This window comes from Odontesthes bonariensis, chromosome 5, assembly GCF_027942865.1.
Source record: "Odontesthes bonariensis isolate fOdoBon6 chromosome 5, fOdoBon6.hap1, whole genome shotgun sequence".
Lineage (NCBI taxonomy): Eukaryota > Metazoa > Chordata > Actinopteri > Atheriniformes > Atherinopsidae > Odontesthes > Odontesthes bonariensis.
This window is the reverse complement of record NC_134510.1, coordinates 24,301,596-24,316,786: the sequence shown is the minus strand read 5'-3', so window position 1 is coordinate 24,316,786 and position 15,191 is coordinate 24,301,596. Positions and strand designations below refer to the sequence as shown.

The following is a 15,191-nucleotide window of genomic DNA, read 5'->3' as shown; positions in this document are numbered from 1 at the left end:
AACCCTGATGCCTCTGCTGTAACTAGCAGAACGCATTCTCAGCCTTCTCCATAAAACCATTTATTTTGGGTTAGTCACTGCCCTCCATTTCCTCTATGACAGCCAAGGGAACGGAAGGAGGAGAGCTGAATGCTGCTATTTTAGCTGAATAGTGATATAGATGTATGTGTTCGTGTAAGTGTCACACAGCTGAGACGCCAAAACATCGTGTGGGGATATGTGGATGGTAAAGTCAATGTGCTTGTTAGCCCAAACTGCCTCCCTAATTTGCCAGTTGTAAACGGCCTGTCAGAGTTTTGGCTTATACGGTACAAGTTTTCTCAGGTGAAACCCAAATGCCTCGTTTTCAAAACTTTTTGCAACATAGACGGTATAATTAGAGGTGACTTACTGCTCTGTTTTTTTGCTCTCACCAGCATTCTGCTAATAGTTTCATACACAGGAAAGGGGAAAAAAAAAATAGTCTACTGTCCATGTATTGGCATGAACAGAGCACACGAATAAGATACTACACATTGAAATATGTTTAACTTATCCTAAAGCCAATTTCCAGACAGTTTCTCTGGTATTTTTCAGAATGAGGTGATGCATCTAGTAATTCTTAACTTACCAGAGACTGGTTACGTGCTTTAGTTGTATCTGAAAATGCAAATATGTCGAATGGAAAACATTCAGAACAATGATTCATCTTCTTTACCAGCAGAGTTAGGCTATAAAGACCTGGAAGGTTCGTGTCCTGGCAACACGAACACTCACACACACACCTGAGTAGGTTAGTTAGTTTGGCAGATGGAGTCTGCCATCGCTGCGCTGGTGTCCCAGTTCAAGGTGTATGCTGGCAGCGACGGTTCCTCTGACACTCTGAGCAGAGATGAGTTTTCCAGATTGGTCAAATCGGAGCTCCCCAACTTTTTCAAGGTAGGAAGGTCTAACGAGGTCTAAAAAACAAATGTACCGTTCTCATGCACTAGTGTATTCTATATCAATTTTACATTTGTAGAAGCCAGCTTAGTAAGTGTGTTGTATGGGATTGTCTTGGTGAAATAAGCATCACAATGTTGAGCTTGGTCCCTCTCCTCTTTCTCCCGGAGATCACGGTGTCCATGAGCTCCAAAAACTTTGAATCAATTTGTTTCTCGGCACAGTTGTCCGCTCCATCTCTGTCTATCTCAAATGAGCTGAAGCCCATCTGTTTTTTTTTTTCTATGCACGGTAGACTTTTAACTCGCTTTTTTAGGACAAAGGTAGTCGGAACTGCTCCTGAGCCCATGCAGTGATTCCCACAGCACAATAATATCCTTTTTATGCGTTTTTGATTCTTGACTGTGTACAAAGACTCCTCTGGACTCTCTCAATAATATTATGTACTGTAGATGATGACATCCTCAATTTGTTTGCAATGTCCACTTTATAGATAATATAGTTAACTATTCCTTCATGCAGTGTTTTTACAGAGTTGTTTTTTATGCAATCGCTTTTTCATTTATTTTTTTGTTGTTGCTCCTGTCTCATCATTCTTAAAATGTCTGCAGGCATCAGATGCATAAATGAGAAAAAACAATATGACCAAAACAAATTAAAGATCACTTTTGAATAATTTACAAATCAATAAATTCTGGGGGTTTTTTTGTTTTTTTTCTCCCCCCATGTTTTCCACACTTTTTGGAAACAGGACTTGTAGGGTTACACATAGCAGCAAGCAGAAATATTTTGGGAAGCCCTTTGCATATTGTTTCAAAGTCTACTATATATCTCAGCTGTTAAATAACATATATATGTAGAGATGTATGTATGTATATATGCACTGCCCTTCCCCAAAAAAAGTCACCACCTGGATTTAACTAAGGAAATAGGTAAGAGCCTCCCATTGGATAATTACTGCATGTTTCAGTTGGGTCGTGGAAAAGGTGTTCATCTGTTTCAGAAGGGTTAAATTATTGGCATGCAAGCAAATAAAACATCTATGGACATTGCTGAAACTACTAAAATTGGGTATATATATATATGTATATATATATATATATGTATATATATATGTATATGTATATATATATGTATATGTGTATATATTTAGAGGAGTACTGTGTTATATCAGTGACACAACAGTTGTGAATGTTGTACCCCTTTTACTGGAGACAGCTCTGCATTTTGTCAAAAAAAAATTTAAAAAAAGAACTGCTACCCCTCAGACTCCTCTCAGGCCTGCAGTCATGCTGTGCACTCTGCATTCTTTACAAGCACACACTGACACAAAGTAGTCCTTTATGAGGCCTAACAGAGGATGCAGCGCTGTCTTTTCCTTTTTTTTTCTTTTTCTAAAGAATAATTGCAGCTTTTATTGTATTTACAAGTACAGATTAAATGTCTTCCTTCAGTAACAGCTATTATGATCGTGCCTATTTTCTTTTGGTAGAACTGCACAGACACATTTAATGGCTCGGCTTCTAGCTATAAAACCACGTTTAAGTTTGGTGTGCCGCATATAAATTTCACACCGAAAAGGTGTACGAAGTCGTGTCAGATAATATTTCTACACGAGTATTGTGCTTCATTTTCCATAGTCACGGTTAAACTAATAAGAATGATGAACCAGATGCCACATGTGGATCGTGCGTATAAACCTAAAGTCAAAGCCTGAAATGGAAGATTCACAAACACATGCAGACTTCACCGGTGCACTTTCCCAAGGCAGTAAAAGTCAGGAAAGAGTAGAAGGAAGGCCAAACATATTGGGTCTGCTGTAACAACATCAGGGCAGCCAACAACACAAAGCGCTGTCTTTTCCGAGTGTGGAAAATTCCATGTTTCCTTTTGAATGCACGACTGAGATCCCCACATTGGCCACTAGATGGCGACACCAGCAACCTATCGTGTGCCAAACCACCACTGCTGATGTTGCACATATTTCTGTGCTGATGTGCTTGCCCGTGGCATCAACTTGCTTCTGCCCCCTTCTCACCAACGCGCAGAGCCCATCAGTGTGGAAGTGTTGGGTCATGGCGGTCAGGGCTGCTATTATTACCTGATGCATATCGTTTCCTGTTTTTCCTGCAGAATGCCGGAGACTCTGCTGCCGTCGACCAACTTATGAGTTCATTGGACAAGAATAATGATGGCGAGCTCAGCTTCCTGGAGTTCTGGCAGCTGATTGGGCATCTCGCGAGCAAGCATGGGTGGTTCAGCCAGTAGAGTGACCCCAGATACTCTTTCAGCTCCGTGTGTGTTACTGAACTGTTGTGTGAGTGTATGCCTTATAAAAGTGAAATCATCCAAATGGAAATCACCCCGGTCTGTTTTTCAGCCCGTCTCTAAGCAGAGGCTGCCAAACTGAGTCAAACTCTGACACCGCTGAACAATTGCGTGAGCATTAGAGCCAACAGTAACCATTTCCCAACACCCACAGCTGCATGTGCCCACAGGTCTAAGATCAAGCTGCAGGGTGGGTTACGCATTGTCTGAAAACTAAGCGTTCCCGGCTCCGCTCATTCCTGGAAGACTTCACCTCTCTCCAGGACACAAACAGAGAAATGAAAAATAAAAGTAAAACAAAATGTAAAATTGAGTCCGTGCTCCCTGCTGCGCATGACTTTTTCTTTTTCCTTCTTTGTTAAGTTTGCTCATAAGCTTAGGACCATTTGTTTCAGGTTTCAGGGTGTGGCTTGAGTACATCTGACTGTTAGGAGAGCTTTGAACACGCGCGCACTTAACCATGAGCACGCGCTTGTTCCTGCATGGCAAGGGAAACTGCTTCCCAGGAAGAAGGGGGAAAAAGGGCAGATGTGTACGAGTTAGTGGAAAGCATTCATACATGGAAAAGGAAAACGGCATCTAGAGCACATAATAGAGACATCCCCCTGAAGAAAAAAGAGTATCTGAAACGAATTGTTACTGAAAATAAACTGTCACCCAAGCTGCGCCTCTATCCACATTCCTTCTCTCCCAAGCACACGCCCTATGACAACGAAGAAAAAAGACTTGAGGGGGAGTTAAATCACGGAAAAGATATGTGTTGCTGGCTGATATAGAGCAACGCTGGTGAAGAGGATCTGAGAGAAGGAAGGAAGAGCAGCAAAGATATTTTCTAGCAAAGTTTTTCGTTCCCGTGCCTGTAGGTGAGTCTGCTCTCAGTTTTCTTTTTTCTTTTCTTTTTCTAATGCAACTTGGCTTTGCAATTTACTGAAAAGGCTCAGATTAGTTTGTCTTTTTTTGCAACGTGTCATTTTTTTTTTTATATTTCACGAGCTTCTCTGTTGCCATTGCCCAGCTTGGTGGCCACAGGTATCGGGTTCCCCTTCTTGGTAATCTAACTCCAATCCCTTTACACTTCCAGAGAAACCGGAGTCTCGAGTCGCATTTATTTATTCATTTGCTGCCTGTATGTCGATTCTGCCTCTGGTCGCTCTACAAATTGTCTGGATTAGCCTAGTCAGCGCTAAATGTAAATGTGGGGCACGGGCGCACCCATGACATCTCCGTTACGCGCGAACGACGCACACCAGTTTCTGCCATATGCGCCACGGTCGTTAAGCAGTCATATTGCGATCATCGTTTCACATGTGTCTCTCATCAGCCTGAATTATTCAAGTTATGATAAGACGCCAGTAGTGACACTCAAACAGCCACGGGCTGTTGTAGTAGATAGCGGATCGGAGAAAAAGTAACCTGGGCGATGACAGGTAACCTGCGGAGGAAGTGAGTCAGTCACACCTTGTCCAAACAAGACCAACTGGGTGGAGCGTTTAATCGGTTTAATCAAAGGGGATTAATTGGTGCTCTTGATGTATCGATTGATCCAACAGTGAGCATCGACTTGAAAACTCTCAGTCAGAAATATCATACAAAGGTCCCATTTATGAGGCCATTTCTTCATTAGGAGGGCAGGTGACGGGTGTGGCCCTGCCTGAATCACTATGCTTTTCTTTTTCAACATGGCAAGTGTTTTTCAGCATGAATTACACCTGCATTTGTCATCATCAACTGTACTGTATCATTCCAGTGTGTCTACTTGTGCTGTATATGGTATGATATGTTTACTGGGTAATGGATTTCATATTATCAGGATTTTTTCAAAAGTAACTTATTCCAAATTATTAATGTATGGTGTCGAGGCAAACTCGGTAACATGTGGCATTACTCTAGTTGACATGTTACAGTGCTGTGCTGCACTTACTGTAACATGTTTGATTCAGTATAACTTGACTTCACCCTTTTCTATGAGCCAAAAATCTAGACTTGAAATTAGAATCTAGAAACAAACTAGAAAACAATTTTTTTATTTGGAGCCACTTCCCATCTATGTGTGCAGCATTCCTGTCAAATGCCATGAAAGAGTTAGCATTCCCCAAACCAAACCATACACATGAAACAATGAACAGCGCTTCACACAAGAATTCATTCCACTTGAGTCACTCTTATTGCTCCACACACAGCGTCCATGTGCCGAGAGGCTGTAAAAGACCTTCATGTGCACTCGGCACACACACTGTCCCGCCCACCTCCAGCTCTTTACATGTTCCTTTCTACCAGTTTGTAATTCTGCCGCCCTGATGTCTCTAGTTCTGACAGAAGCCTTTTTGGTTTCATGTGCATGTCATTACACTCGAAAGGGACGCTAATGGACGGTGGCCTGCCAGGCACTTTGATGTATGGCTTCTACTGCTGCAAACACACAAACACACTTTTGTTGTTCGACTTGTGGAGGATGTAAGAGAGGTGTTGGGACAATCGTAGCCGCCTATTAAATAATAATGAACAGCATGCTGATGACAGATGTTCACTTGATGGTTGGATGGTTGTGTGTGTGTGCTGTGCGTAAGTGTTGGCGTGGCAGGGGGGCAGGAAACACAATCCCGGGTTTGGGTGCCAGCTCTCACTCACACACTAATTAGGTTAATGCAGCAGAAGTCCTAATTACCCTTCTTTAGACGTGTTTGTGCGCGTCTTTGTGTGTGGGCCAGTGCAGGGCCATGGTGTAAGCACTGAGGTGTGGCATTTGTGTCAGATGGAAGATTTACCAGCTTCTACAGTTACTCCAACAACATGACCCCAGGTACCCATGATCATAACCCATCTCATGGTCACGGCTGCTGCAGGGTAGTTTCCGATACACAGTGGAAATCCTGCAGCAGGGCCTCGCTCACTCATGCTGCTGATACTTAGCACCTATATTCAAGTATTTGCAACACTTCTCCCAGCCGTTTATTTCCTGCGAGCAGTTGCCCCGAAATTATTCTTAGATACACTTAGAAACCACCCCTGTGTTGGCTGAGTCGTGTCTGAGTATGTGAAGTTGCACCTGCACAGGCCATATCCATTGAGCCAGGCATGGTATTTACAACGCCCCGGTTATGTATTATACTGTAATTTCTATAATTTATTGTTCAAAATAAACCACCTATGCCTTAATGCCATGATCGGTACCAATGAAATATAGTATATTGCCAAAATATAGCCCACTGTTTTTGCAGTTGGAATTCAGGAATGTAACATATTTCACCATTTCTTAGCAAGAGTAAATTGATGGTAGCACAGCACTCTCAAATATTCCCTAAATGAGCAGTTTAATACAGTGTTAAAAGGCAGGTTGTTACGATGAATTCTTAAAACAGACGTCGCAAACAGACGTCAAAATGTGGGATTTAAAAGCTCTATTTGGTCTTCCTGTTTTCTGAGGTGGTTTTGGGTCTGTTTTACCAACCCCAATTAGTTTGAATTGTTTGCAGCTGGGACTAGCTCTTTTTCTTTTTTTTTTTCTTCATTGCATCGTTTAAGAAAGTGCGCATCAACGTTACATGCTAAAATCAAGGGTTTTTTTCTGTAAAAAAGAATATAAAAAAGTGTTTGATAAAGATGAGCCAAAACACTCTTAAATTTCACACAGTTCCCTAAAGTAGATAAAGAGAAGCTTCCTAAATAGATGGGATGAAAACATTATACTTCTATTATGCGTCACTAAAATAAGTGAACCTCTGGAATTAACATTATTTCATTTATAGTCAGGTGTTTTCAATCAATGGATAATGATCGGTGGTGAGTGGGCACCCTGTTTTACTTCAGAACAAAGATCTGACAAAGTCTGCTTTTCACAACACATGTTTGCGGAAGTGTATCATAGCACGAACAAAGGATTCTTCTGAGAATCCGAATAATGAGGAGTTGTTGATCTCACCAGCTGGAAAATGTTACGGAATTATTTCTAAAGAGTTTGAACACTTCAGAGCTGGATTTTCATTTTTCCTCTTCACAGGAGTGTTTGATGGTATAAGTCTTGAGAGCAAAGACAACAACGTGTTTGAATGATTTAGCCTATAGATGGGATGGAACCAGACCAAGAATAGCTTTGAATATAAAAAATGTTCCAATGTTTTTCAACTTATGGGAGGATCAATCAGACCGTCCGACCTGAGTATACAATCTAGAACCACGAGTAAGGGTTTTAAGGTTTGTGATGAATATCAGTGCTTCATGGTAGCTTGTAAGCATTGTAAAGATGCATGCACGCGTTGACATCTCCATAGTCTAGCAAAGATACAGAAGTGGTGGGGACAAGTCTCCTCTTGGCCTGAAAGTAAAGAGAAGGCTTGAAAAAACAGTTGCAAATTCAGAAACTTTGCAAAAAGTGATGCACACTCCGAGTCTATATGCATTCAAATATACTGATTGTGGCTCTGAGCCAGGGCTGCACGGTGCTGTGGTGGTTAGCACCATCGCCTCACAGCAAGAGGGTTCGATTCCCGGCTGGTGCCTTTCTGTGGAGAGCTTGCATGTTCTCCCCATGGGTCCTCTCCGGGTACTCCGGCTTCCTCCCACTGTCCAAAAGCATGCATGTCAGGTTAATCGGTGTCTCTAAATTGTCCCTAGGAGTGAGTGTGAGCGTGTGTGTGGGCATTTGTCTCGTTTGTCTATATGTGGCCCTGTGATGGACTGGCGTCCTGTCCAGGGTGTAACTTGCCTCTTGCTCAATGATGTCTGGGATAGGCTTCAGCCCCCCTGCGACCCTACAGTTGGATTAAGCGGGTATAGAAAATGGTTGGATGATTGTGGCTCCTTGTTATTCTAAAAAGGTGGTTTGTTTACATCACCCTGTTGCTGGAGAATGATTGTGTAATCACCTCCAGATGTGTGACTAGGGTGTGGCCTATAAAACAAACAAGTTGTGTCTTACTTGCACTAATCTTGAAGGCCTTAAAGCCTGATTTATGGTCGGTGACGCAAGATGCAACGCAAGACACAACGCAAGCCCCCACTTGCGTGCTTGCGTGTGTCACCTCAATTTTCTAAACTTCACGCAAGACGCGAGCGCAAGCCACTATCTACATCACATCCAGCGGTGTGTTCATCTTCCGGTTTCATCCCCTAATAAAAGGCCGCTGTTTTCAAACGCCAAGGTAGAAAGCGAAGAAGAAGAAGAAGAAGAAGCATGAATCCACTTGAAGAGAGACTTGCCGAAGAGAGACTTGCCGAAGAGGTCCTGGCGGTGAATTTCCTTTCATCGTAGTAGGCTTGTCAAATTAGAAAACCCGCTGCTCCACCTACTGTCCGGGCGGTGAATCGCCTCGCAGCACACGCAACCGCCAACAAAGCAAAATGAAGCATAAACGTCTCGAGCCATTAACGCAAGCGCAAGACGCAAGCGCACGGGCAGTTAAAAGAGGTATAAATCAGCCTTAAGGCTGAAACGTTGATCAGTAAATTTGGATGCATATGCATCCAGAATGTGCAACACTTTTTTTAAGGATTTGTTCAGAGATCAGCAACTTTCTGCAGTGTTTGGTGTGCTATACTTTTCTACTATTGCAGCTTCAATTTTTGTCACCAGTTGCTGGATAAAAGCCACTAAAAACAATAAATCCTCAATTTGAATTCCTTCGTGCTTGTGTTGATATACTGAAGCAATCTCAAAGCCTTAAAAAGTAATAATGAGTGGAAGGTTCTGGGGCTTTTTTGCATTTTCAGAGCATCGTGACTGATTTTGTTGGCATTCAGAACAAACTTCAAATCAAAAAAGGTAAATTGGACAGTATAAACAGCTTTTCATTTTTAGGATACTGTCTGGTTAGGTGTGGGGGCAGAGTAGTAAACCACTGTATCATCAGCATAAAAGTAAAAATGACTATTACAGTCAGTCAAGATAAAAGCAACAGGAGTGAACCCAGGGGAACACCTTTTGTTACACTGAGATAACTGGATGTGATACCTTGCACCTTCATGCAGTGAAATCTGCCAGGAAGATCATTTTCAAAGCCTCTCACAGTATGATCTGACAGTGCTACATTGGAAAGTCTTTGCTTTAGCAATTAGGATCTGCGGTGTCAAAAGCCTTTGATAGATCAGGGACAGGGGCTGCTTGTTGTAGTAACTGCAATATTAGTCATTGCTGAACAAAAGGGTCTCACTACATATTGGAAGCAAAGAGTCACAAAGAATTTTGACTGTCAAAGATAATTGATATTGGATCATTTACTCAAATTAATAAGTGACAGAGGGGAATATTTTAGTCTCACTTGTTTAATTAGTTTCTCTGTGTCTACTCTTACAGCTTGTGTAAGAATCTGCTGATTATGTCAAAATCATGCAAAAATCTATAATAAATAAGTTGACTAATAAGTGACTTTCAAGCACTATTATCTGCAGTATGCAGGATGGATCTGGGTCCCACCTTATTTCTTTGGAATGGCACTTTCAATTGAATTTCACAGGGAAAGGCTCCAAAGTGGTAATATACTGTTTTCTTTGTAAGCAGTGTTCCTCAGTTTCTTTCATCATTGCCTCTCTTTTTCATTTGTGCATTGTGTTGTGAAGCAGCAGACCTGGTTCCCAGGACATATTTGTCATAGCTGAAAAGGCACACGTGTTGCCAAGAAGGGCTCTGCTCTGTAGTAGTGTCCCAGAAAACTATGACAGTGTGCCAGCATGCACAATGCAAGGACCCTGAAACACCAGCAGTTAAATGACTCCAGCTTCATTACTTTCATTATTCCCAACTGTGCGACTGTGCTGCAGTGACATGTCAGAATGTTCTCTGTGAGAAAAAAAGCCTGGAGTTGACGGTAATGTGCAGGCTGACTTCCTGCCACATCTTTGTTGTGTTGCAACACAATTAAGATTTATGTAAAGCTGCCATGCGTTAAGGAATTGGGACACAACTAGTGTTTTATATAAAATATACCATTTGGATTTTTAGCCCAACAATAAGAACAGCACACAGTGTTGGTGTTCAGACTGCTGGTGTTTACTCGATTGGTTGGGTGATGTTTTTCAGGTCATGATTGTGTATAGCATGGGTCATGTATTCCTACAGTGTGTGTGGATGTGTGCTGCAGGAGACGGGCATTTGGCAGTAATCTGAACTTTCAGCCTCCTGTGTGGTTTGAAGGATCAGATGTCCACCGTCAGAGATCATAGCTCCCATTGTGTTTACCTTGAGAGACTCCCCTTCACTTCAGCCTCTCATATCGCAAAGTCTATTTCGCTCTGTTAACCTCAGCCTCCATGCTATCATCATTTGTGTAGGACACATAAGCATGTTAAGTTCAAATACAGTTTCTAAACCTAATCTTTCTTACATGACGGGACATTGTTGTTTTTCTGATTAAATACAATTTTTTGTTGATATCGCAACATTTTCTTTCATATTTCCCACTTCTAACCCACTTCATCAGTTCTAACTAAAGACAAAGTTGTCTTTGGCATTTAAGTTCTTGATGAAAGGTCTTAGAGAACCAATAAGAAAAACAAAAGTCTAGGCACTTTTTATTCAAGCTAACAGGAACACCACAGCCTAGATGACTGAAAATCTATGCAGACCTATCTGCAATCCAACCAAATGCACTAAAGATAAGGAGAGTCCTTTATTCACTCAAGGCTCAATGTAAATGCGTTTTCATATCAATGAAATTCATGAGAATTGTACCTAACGGTATAACGTTTATGTCTGAGAGTCTCTGATATGGCCATATCTCTTCTTGCCACTTGCTACGCTCACTCCACCTCGCTGCTTTGTGCTCTTGTCTTTCACTCTAATACAGATATGGAGTCAGCCATTAAGACACTGGTGACCACGTTTCTTAGTTCTTCCAATGGGAAGGAGAACCTAGATAGCAAATCCTTCAAGAAACTGGTCCAAAAACAGCTCGGTGGCATGATGGAGGTGAGAGCGGGTGTTCTTTTTGTGGATAACCGTCATGTGAATGAGAATATCAGATCATTGTCTGTCATATCTGCTTTTTCCTATCCCATTCTGCTCACTTCAGGATACAAACAGCAGCTCTGCAATTAAAGAGATGCAGCAGGGACTGGATGAGAACAGCGATGGAAAGGTCAGCTTCCAGGAATACCTCTCCCTGATTGGCTACCTGGCCAACTCCCTCAGTCAGAGCAAGTCTGGATCCAATGCAAATTCATCGTAGAGGCAGTCATCTTCAGGGGATCTTCGAATTGACTCCCCTCCTTTTCTCACTTCTAAACATTACAGCCAATATGTATGCTTCTTTTTCACTGCAGTCCATAATCATTTTACTGAATTGTGTAATGTTCTGAACTACATCTTTGAAATCTATTAAGTCAGCTTTTTCTTTTCTCTTAACTGTCACTGTCAGGCAAGCATAATAATTCCCAGAGCTGGTCTTTTTTTAATAACAGTTACACAAACAATATGCATTGTGTTCTCAAAATAAAGTCTTTATATTAAAACTTAATTGTTGTTTGGTTCCGTCTTGTTACTACCTATTAAACTCCATTTTAAACCGCACATGTTGGGTGGTTTCCCTGGAATGGTTTGACATTGTCCGATAGGAAACAGTGCAGTGATACCTGCCTCACTTCATAGGTGCCTGCATCACTTTCTAAATATGTCTAACTCATCAGCCTTTAGATGCATCAACTATTGCAACCCGATCCTGACATACAGTATGCTTCCCATTGTGTGGCACCCTCCAGTCTGCAACACTATACACACATATGGTGCATTCAGGCATGCACACACATACGGGGCTACCCCACTCACTGACACAATATACTGATATAGATAGTATATATCTATATCTGTTAGATATATTTCATGACATGTTGACACAAAAGTGACTCTGCATTAATGCTCATGTTGTTTACTTTCAGAAGAGTCTTCTACAACTTTACTCAAATATACATGATAATATGAACCTTTAGCTTTAGCTTCCTATGGTTCATTTACTTTTCGTGCACTTTGGCTCTTTCTGTCTCCATGATACTACTTCAAAGTTAGGTGGATTTATGACACAAACTATTTAAAGTCTGTTTCTGTTCCTGCCAATATGTACCTTCAGCTGACTATTTGGAGTATGTTTCTGTTCCTGTTCAGAAGTTTCTCTCCAACTGTTGTTTGCCTGTTCGCACAGTGCGTTTTGGAGCTTAAGGTGCCAATATGTTTGTAAAAGTGTGTATGTGTGCATGTCCTTTCATTGTCATGTTCTCCTTTGTGTGGGGATTTCTCTGCATGGTCGCCAGGTGTGATGGCTCCATTCATTGGTGCTGCACTAATCCTTCGGATACTATATCAGGCATGACCCTCCACTCCCCCATTAAACATCTAATCCCTACATTCACCCCACCACTCTCTCTGTTGCTTAAAACCAGACACATCTCTAAAATGATGAGGTTACTCAACTCGGTCTTGACGTAGTATTTAGTTTAGCACTCCCTGCAAAAGCCCATTCTTTGTTATGACATGAACTACAAAACGGTTGTGAAGCAGAGATTCTGGATGATCCACTGTCGCAACCGCAAAGTGGAACATATCAAGTGATATACGGCGGTCTACTTTGCTTAGGAAAACCTGTTTTTCTAGTGAGTTGTGATCATACGAGTACGAACACTGCTAAATCTGCCTTTCACAAACTCACTATCTATCCCCAATATCTGCTGAGTTACTTGATCAATGGGTGAGGTGAAATCTGATAACATTTGAAAAAACAAGGGTATTTGTTGTGTGTGGTCATTTTGTGGGTACTTCAATTTACTTAATGCCCTGCCGCATTTACAGCAGCACTGCAGTATTCAGGGAATATGTCATCTCTGACAAGTCGCGCAATGAGGGGCAGGTGGCTATTTACCGGGCGGCAGGTGTCTGATGTGTAAACAGAGAAGGTGGAGAGGAGGGGGGTTTGGTGGTGGTGGAGGGGGGGAGAGGTGGGCTGGGTGGAGTAAGGGATGTATTTAAGAAGCTGTCTCCCACATCCACCCCGTCATCCGAAATTTTCTCCCCTCTCCGCATCTAACCAGCAGGCCGACACTTCACCTGTGCTCAGGTAAGAAACTAAAATTGGAAGATGTTTTACACAGATGTCCACACTGGCAACTGTGTGTCTGCATTCCTCTGAGTTTCTCTCTGATAATCATTACTAATAGCAGACTTTCTTCAGATACAACCAGAACATTGCATGCTCTTTAAGTGGGCTGGTTGTTTGACAGCCATTGCGCAACAAGGACGGAGAGATCAGTTTATTCACTGATGAACTATAAACCCTCAGTTTTTCTTGTTATCTAAACAGCAGCAGGGAAGAACATTTCTTATACTAATGATTCATGCTCTTGAGAGAACTAGGGTTAAGGGCAAACACTGATGCGAGATGTGAGTGGCAGGAAAAGTCCTCACAGTTTAAAGGTGATATATAGGTTCATGAAAAGCAAGGACTTACACCTGTCTCTAGTGTTTTTCTGCCATCCGGTTGAGCTAAAGTAAAAGCCAGATAAGGTTGCCTCTATGTGTTCCAGTTACATCTCATCCTCTGGTTGGGCTTTTTAGTCAGCTTAGAGTTTCACTCGTATCAGCTGAATCACATGTCCGGCTGCTGACTCCTAGAGGTCCTCACACTGGGACAAAGAAACAAACTGATTCAGGATCAGTTTATCTCTCATACAATCTTATCAGGGCCGCTGGCAGGCAGGAAACACTTCATATGAGGAAGCAGAGCAAACTTGATACTTGAACAGGATTTCCATCTCAGCAAATACTTCATCAGTCACTAAATCAGTCATAGTTAACTCAGGGATGGTGCTGTATTTCTTTACTTTTCTACGTGAGTTTTTCTTATGTTTTCATCTGTCCGTTTATCTCTCAGCTGGACTGATTGCGTTTAAGAGAGATACAAGAGAAAGAGCACCAGCAGAGGCTTTCACCAGTATTGATTTTTCTGCATTGGACTTATCTCAGATTGCTTGATTTGCTCTGACAACGACCCACCCGTCAACCCCTTTCCCTCTCCAGAATGTCTTTGCCCAACTCAGAGAATGCCTCCACCCTGGAGAACGCCATGCAGCTCCTGATCAAGACCTTCCATAAATACTCTGGAAACGAGGGGGACAAATACACACTGAGCAGGGCTGAGCTCAAAGAGATGCTTACCACAGAGCTTGGCAACTACCTGGGGGTAAGGAAGCACATTAAGTACACAAAATGTACGCACATGTGTATATAAGTTTGGGTCAATTTCTTTGTTTTTACTGCTATCCTCACACATGCAGAATGCCCAAGACAAAGAGGCAGTGGATAAGGTGATGGGAGACCTAGATTCTAACAACGATGGAGAGGTAGATTTTACAGAGTTCATCATCCTGGTTGGAGCTCTTACTGTGGCCTGTAACGACTTCTTCCTGGAGTACAACGACAAGCAAGAGAAGAAGAAGTGAGCACATCCACTGTACAAAGATATCCACTCTGCAAATCCATATCTGCATGCTCCAGGGATGGAACATCCAAGTCAGGGGAGAATTCCCATCTAGAAACATCCTGTCATGGAATTAATGTACACAAATACACACACATATACTAACCTGAGCAGTAATTGTTGCGTGTTTGTCTATTTGTCTGCAATGTCCCACTGAAACTGTATGATTGGTGCAATGTGAAAATCTGGAGTCTAAGTCAGCTGTTGTTGTTGTTGCGTATGTGAATATCTCCCATTCTTTTTCCTTTTCGTGCATTGTGTTACAACTTCAAGCTGAAGAATTTCCACCCTGGAAAGAATAAATGTGAACTTTACTCAAACAATGCAATGTTGGCTGTGCTTTATTGCAGCAGAAAGTAAGAACAAATGATGAGCAGCAGGTGGCAGCAAGTTGCCCTTGTTTGATACCAGCAGTTCAGTGACAGGATTACATGTTTCTTGTTTTTCTTCTAATTTCCTTTGCCACATGGATGCCAATAGCGGATGGAT

At 42.0% G+C, this 15,191-nt stretch overlaps 3 protein-coding genes across 4 annotated transcripts; all 3 read left to right on the top strand.

Annotated features, from left to right (window-relative positions):
• Window positions 1–789: 789 nt before the first annotated feature.
• Window positions 790–3,189, top strand: LOC142380773 (protein S100-A11-like). The gene is made up of 2 exons (XM_075466677.1): window positions 790–918; window positions 3,055–3,189. The coding sequence occupies exons 1-2, from the start codon at window positions 790–792 to the stop codon at window positions 3,187–3,189; spliced, it is 264 nt and encodes an 87-aa protein (XP_075322792.1).
• A 605-nt stretch (window positions 3,190–3,794) lies between these two features.
• On the top strand, window positions 3,795–11,696 carry LOC142380772 (protein S100-A16). Of its 2 annotated transcripts, none has more exons than XM_075466676.1 (3): window positions 3,795–4,108; window positions 11,028–11,149; window positions 11,253–11,696. In XM_075466676.1, exons 2-3 carry the CDS (start codon window positions 11,030–11,032, stop codon window positions 11,406–11,408), a joined length of 276 nt encoding a protein of 91 aa, XP_075322791.1. In that variant the 5' UTR covers window positions 3,795–4,108; window positions 11,028–11,029; the 3' UTR covers window positions 11,409–11,696. The 2 variants fall into 2 exon arrangements, with proteins under 2 accessions (XP_075322791.1, XP_075322790.1); XM_075466675.1 differs by having other exon boundaries at window positions 3,807–4,112.
• Window positions 11,697–13,211: 1,515 nt separating this feature from the next.
• s100t (S100 calcium binding protein T) lies at window positions 13,212–15,025 on the top strand. Its single transcript, XM_075465535.1, has 3 exons — window positions 13,212–13,283; window positions 14,243–14,405; window positions 14,500–15,025. The coding sequence occupies exons 2-3, from the start codon at window positions 14,244–14,246 to the stop codon at window positions 14,662–14,664; spliced, it is 327 nt and encodes a 108-aa protein (XP_075321650.1). The 5' UTR covers window positions 13,212–13,283; window position 14,243; the 3' UTR covers window positions 14,665–15,025.
• The last annotated feature ends 166 nt before the right edge of the window (window positions 15,026–15,191 follow it).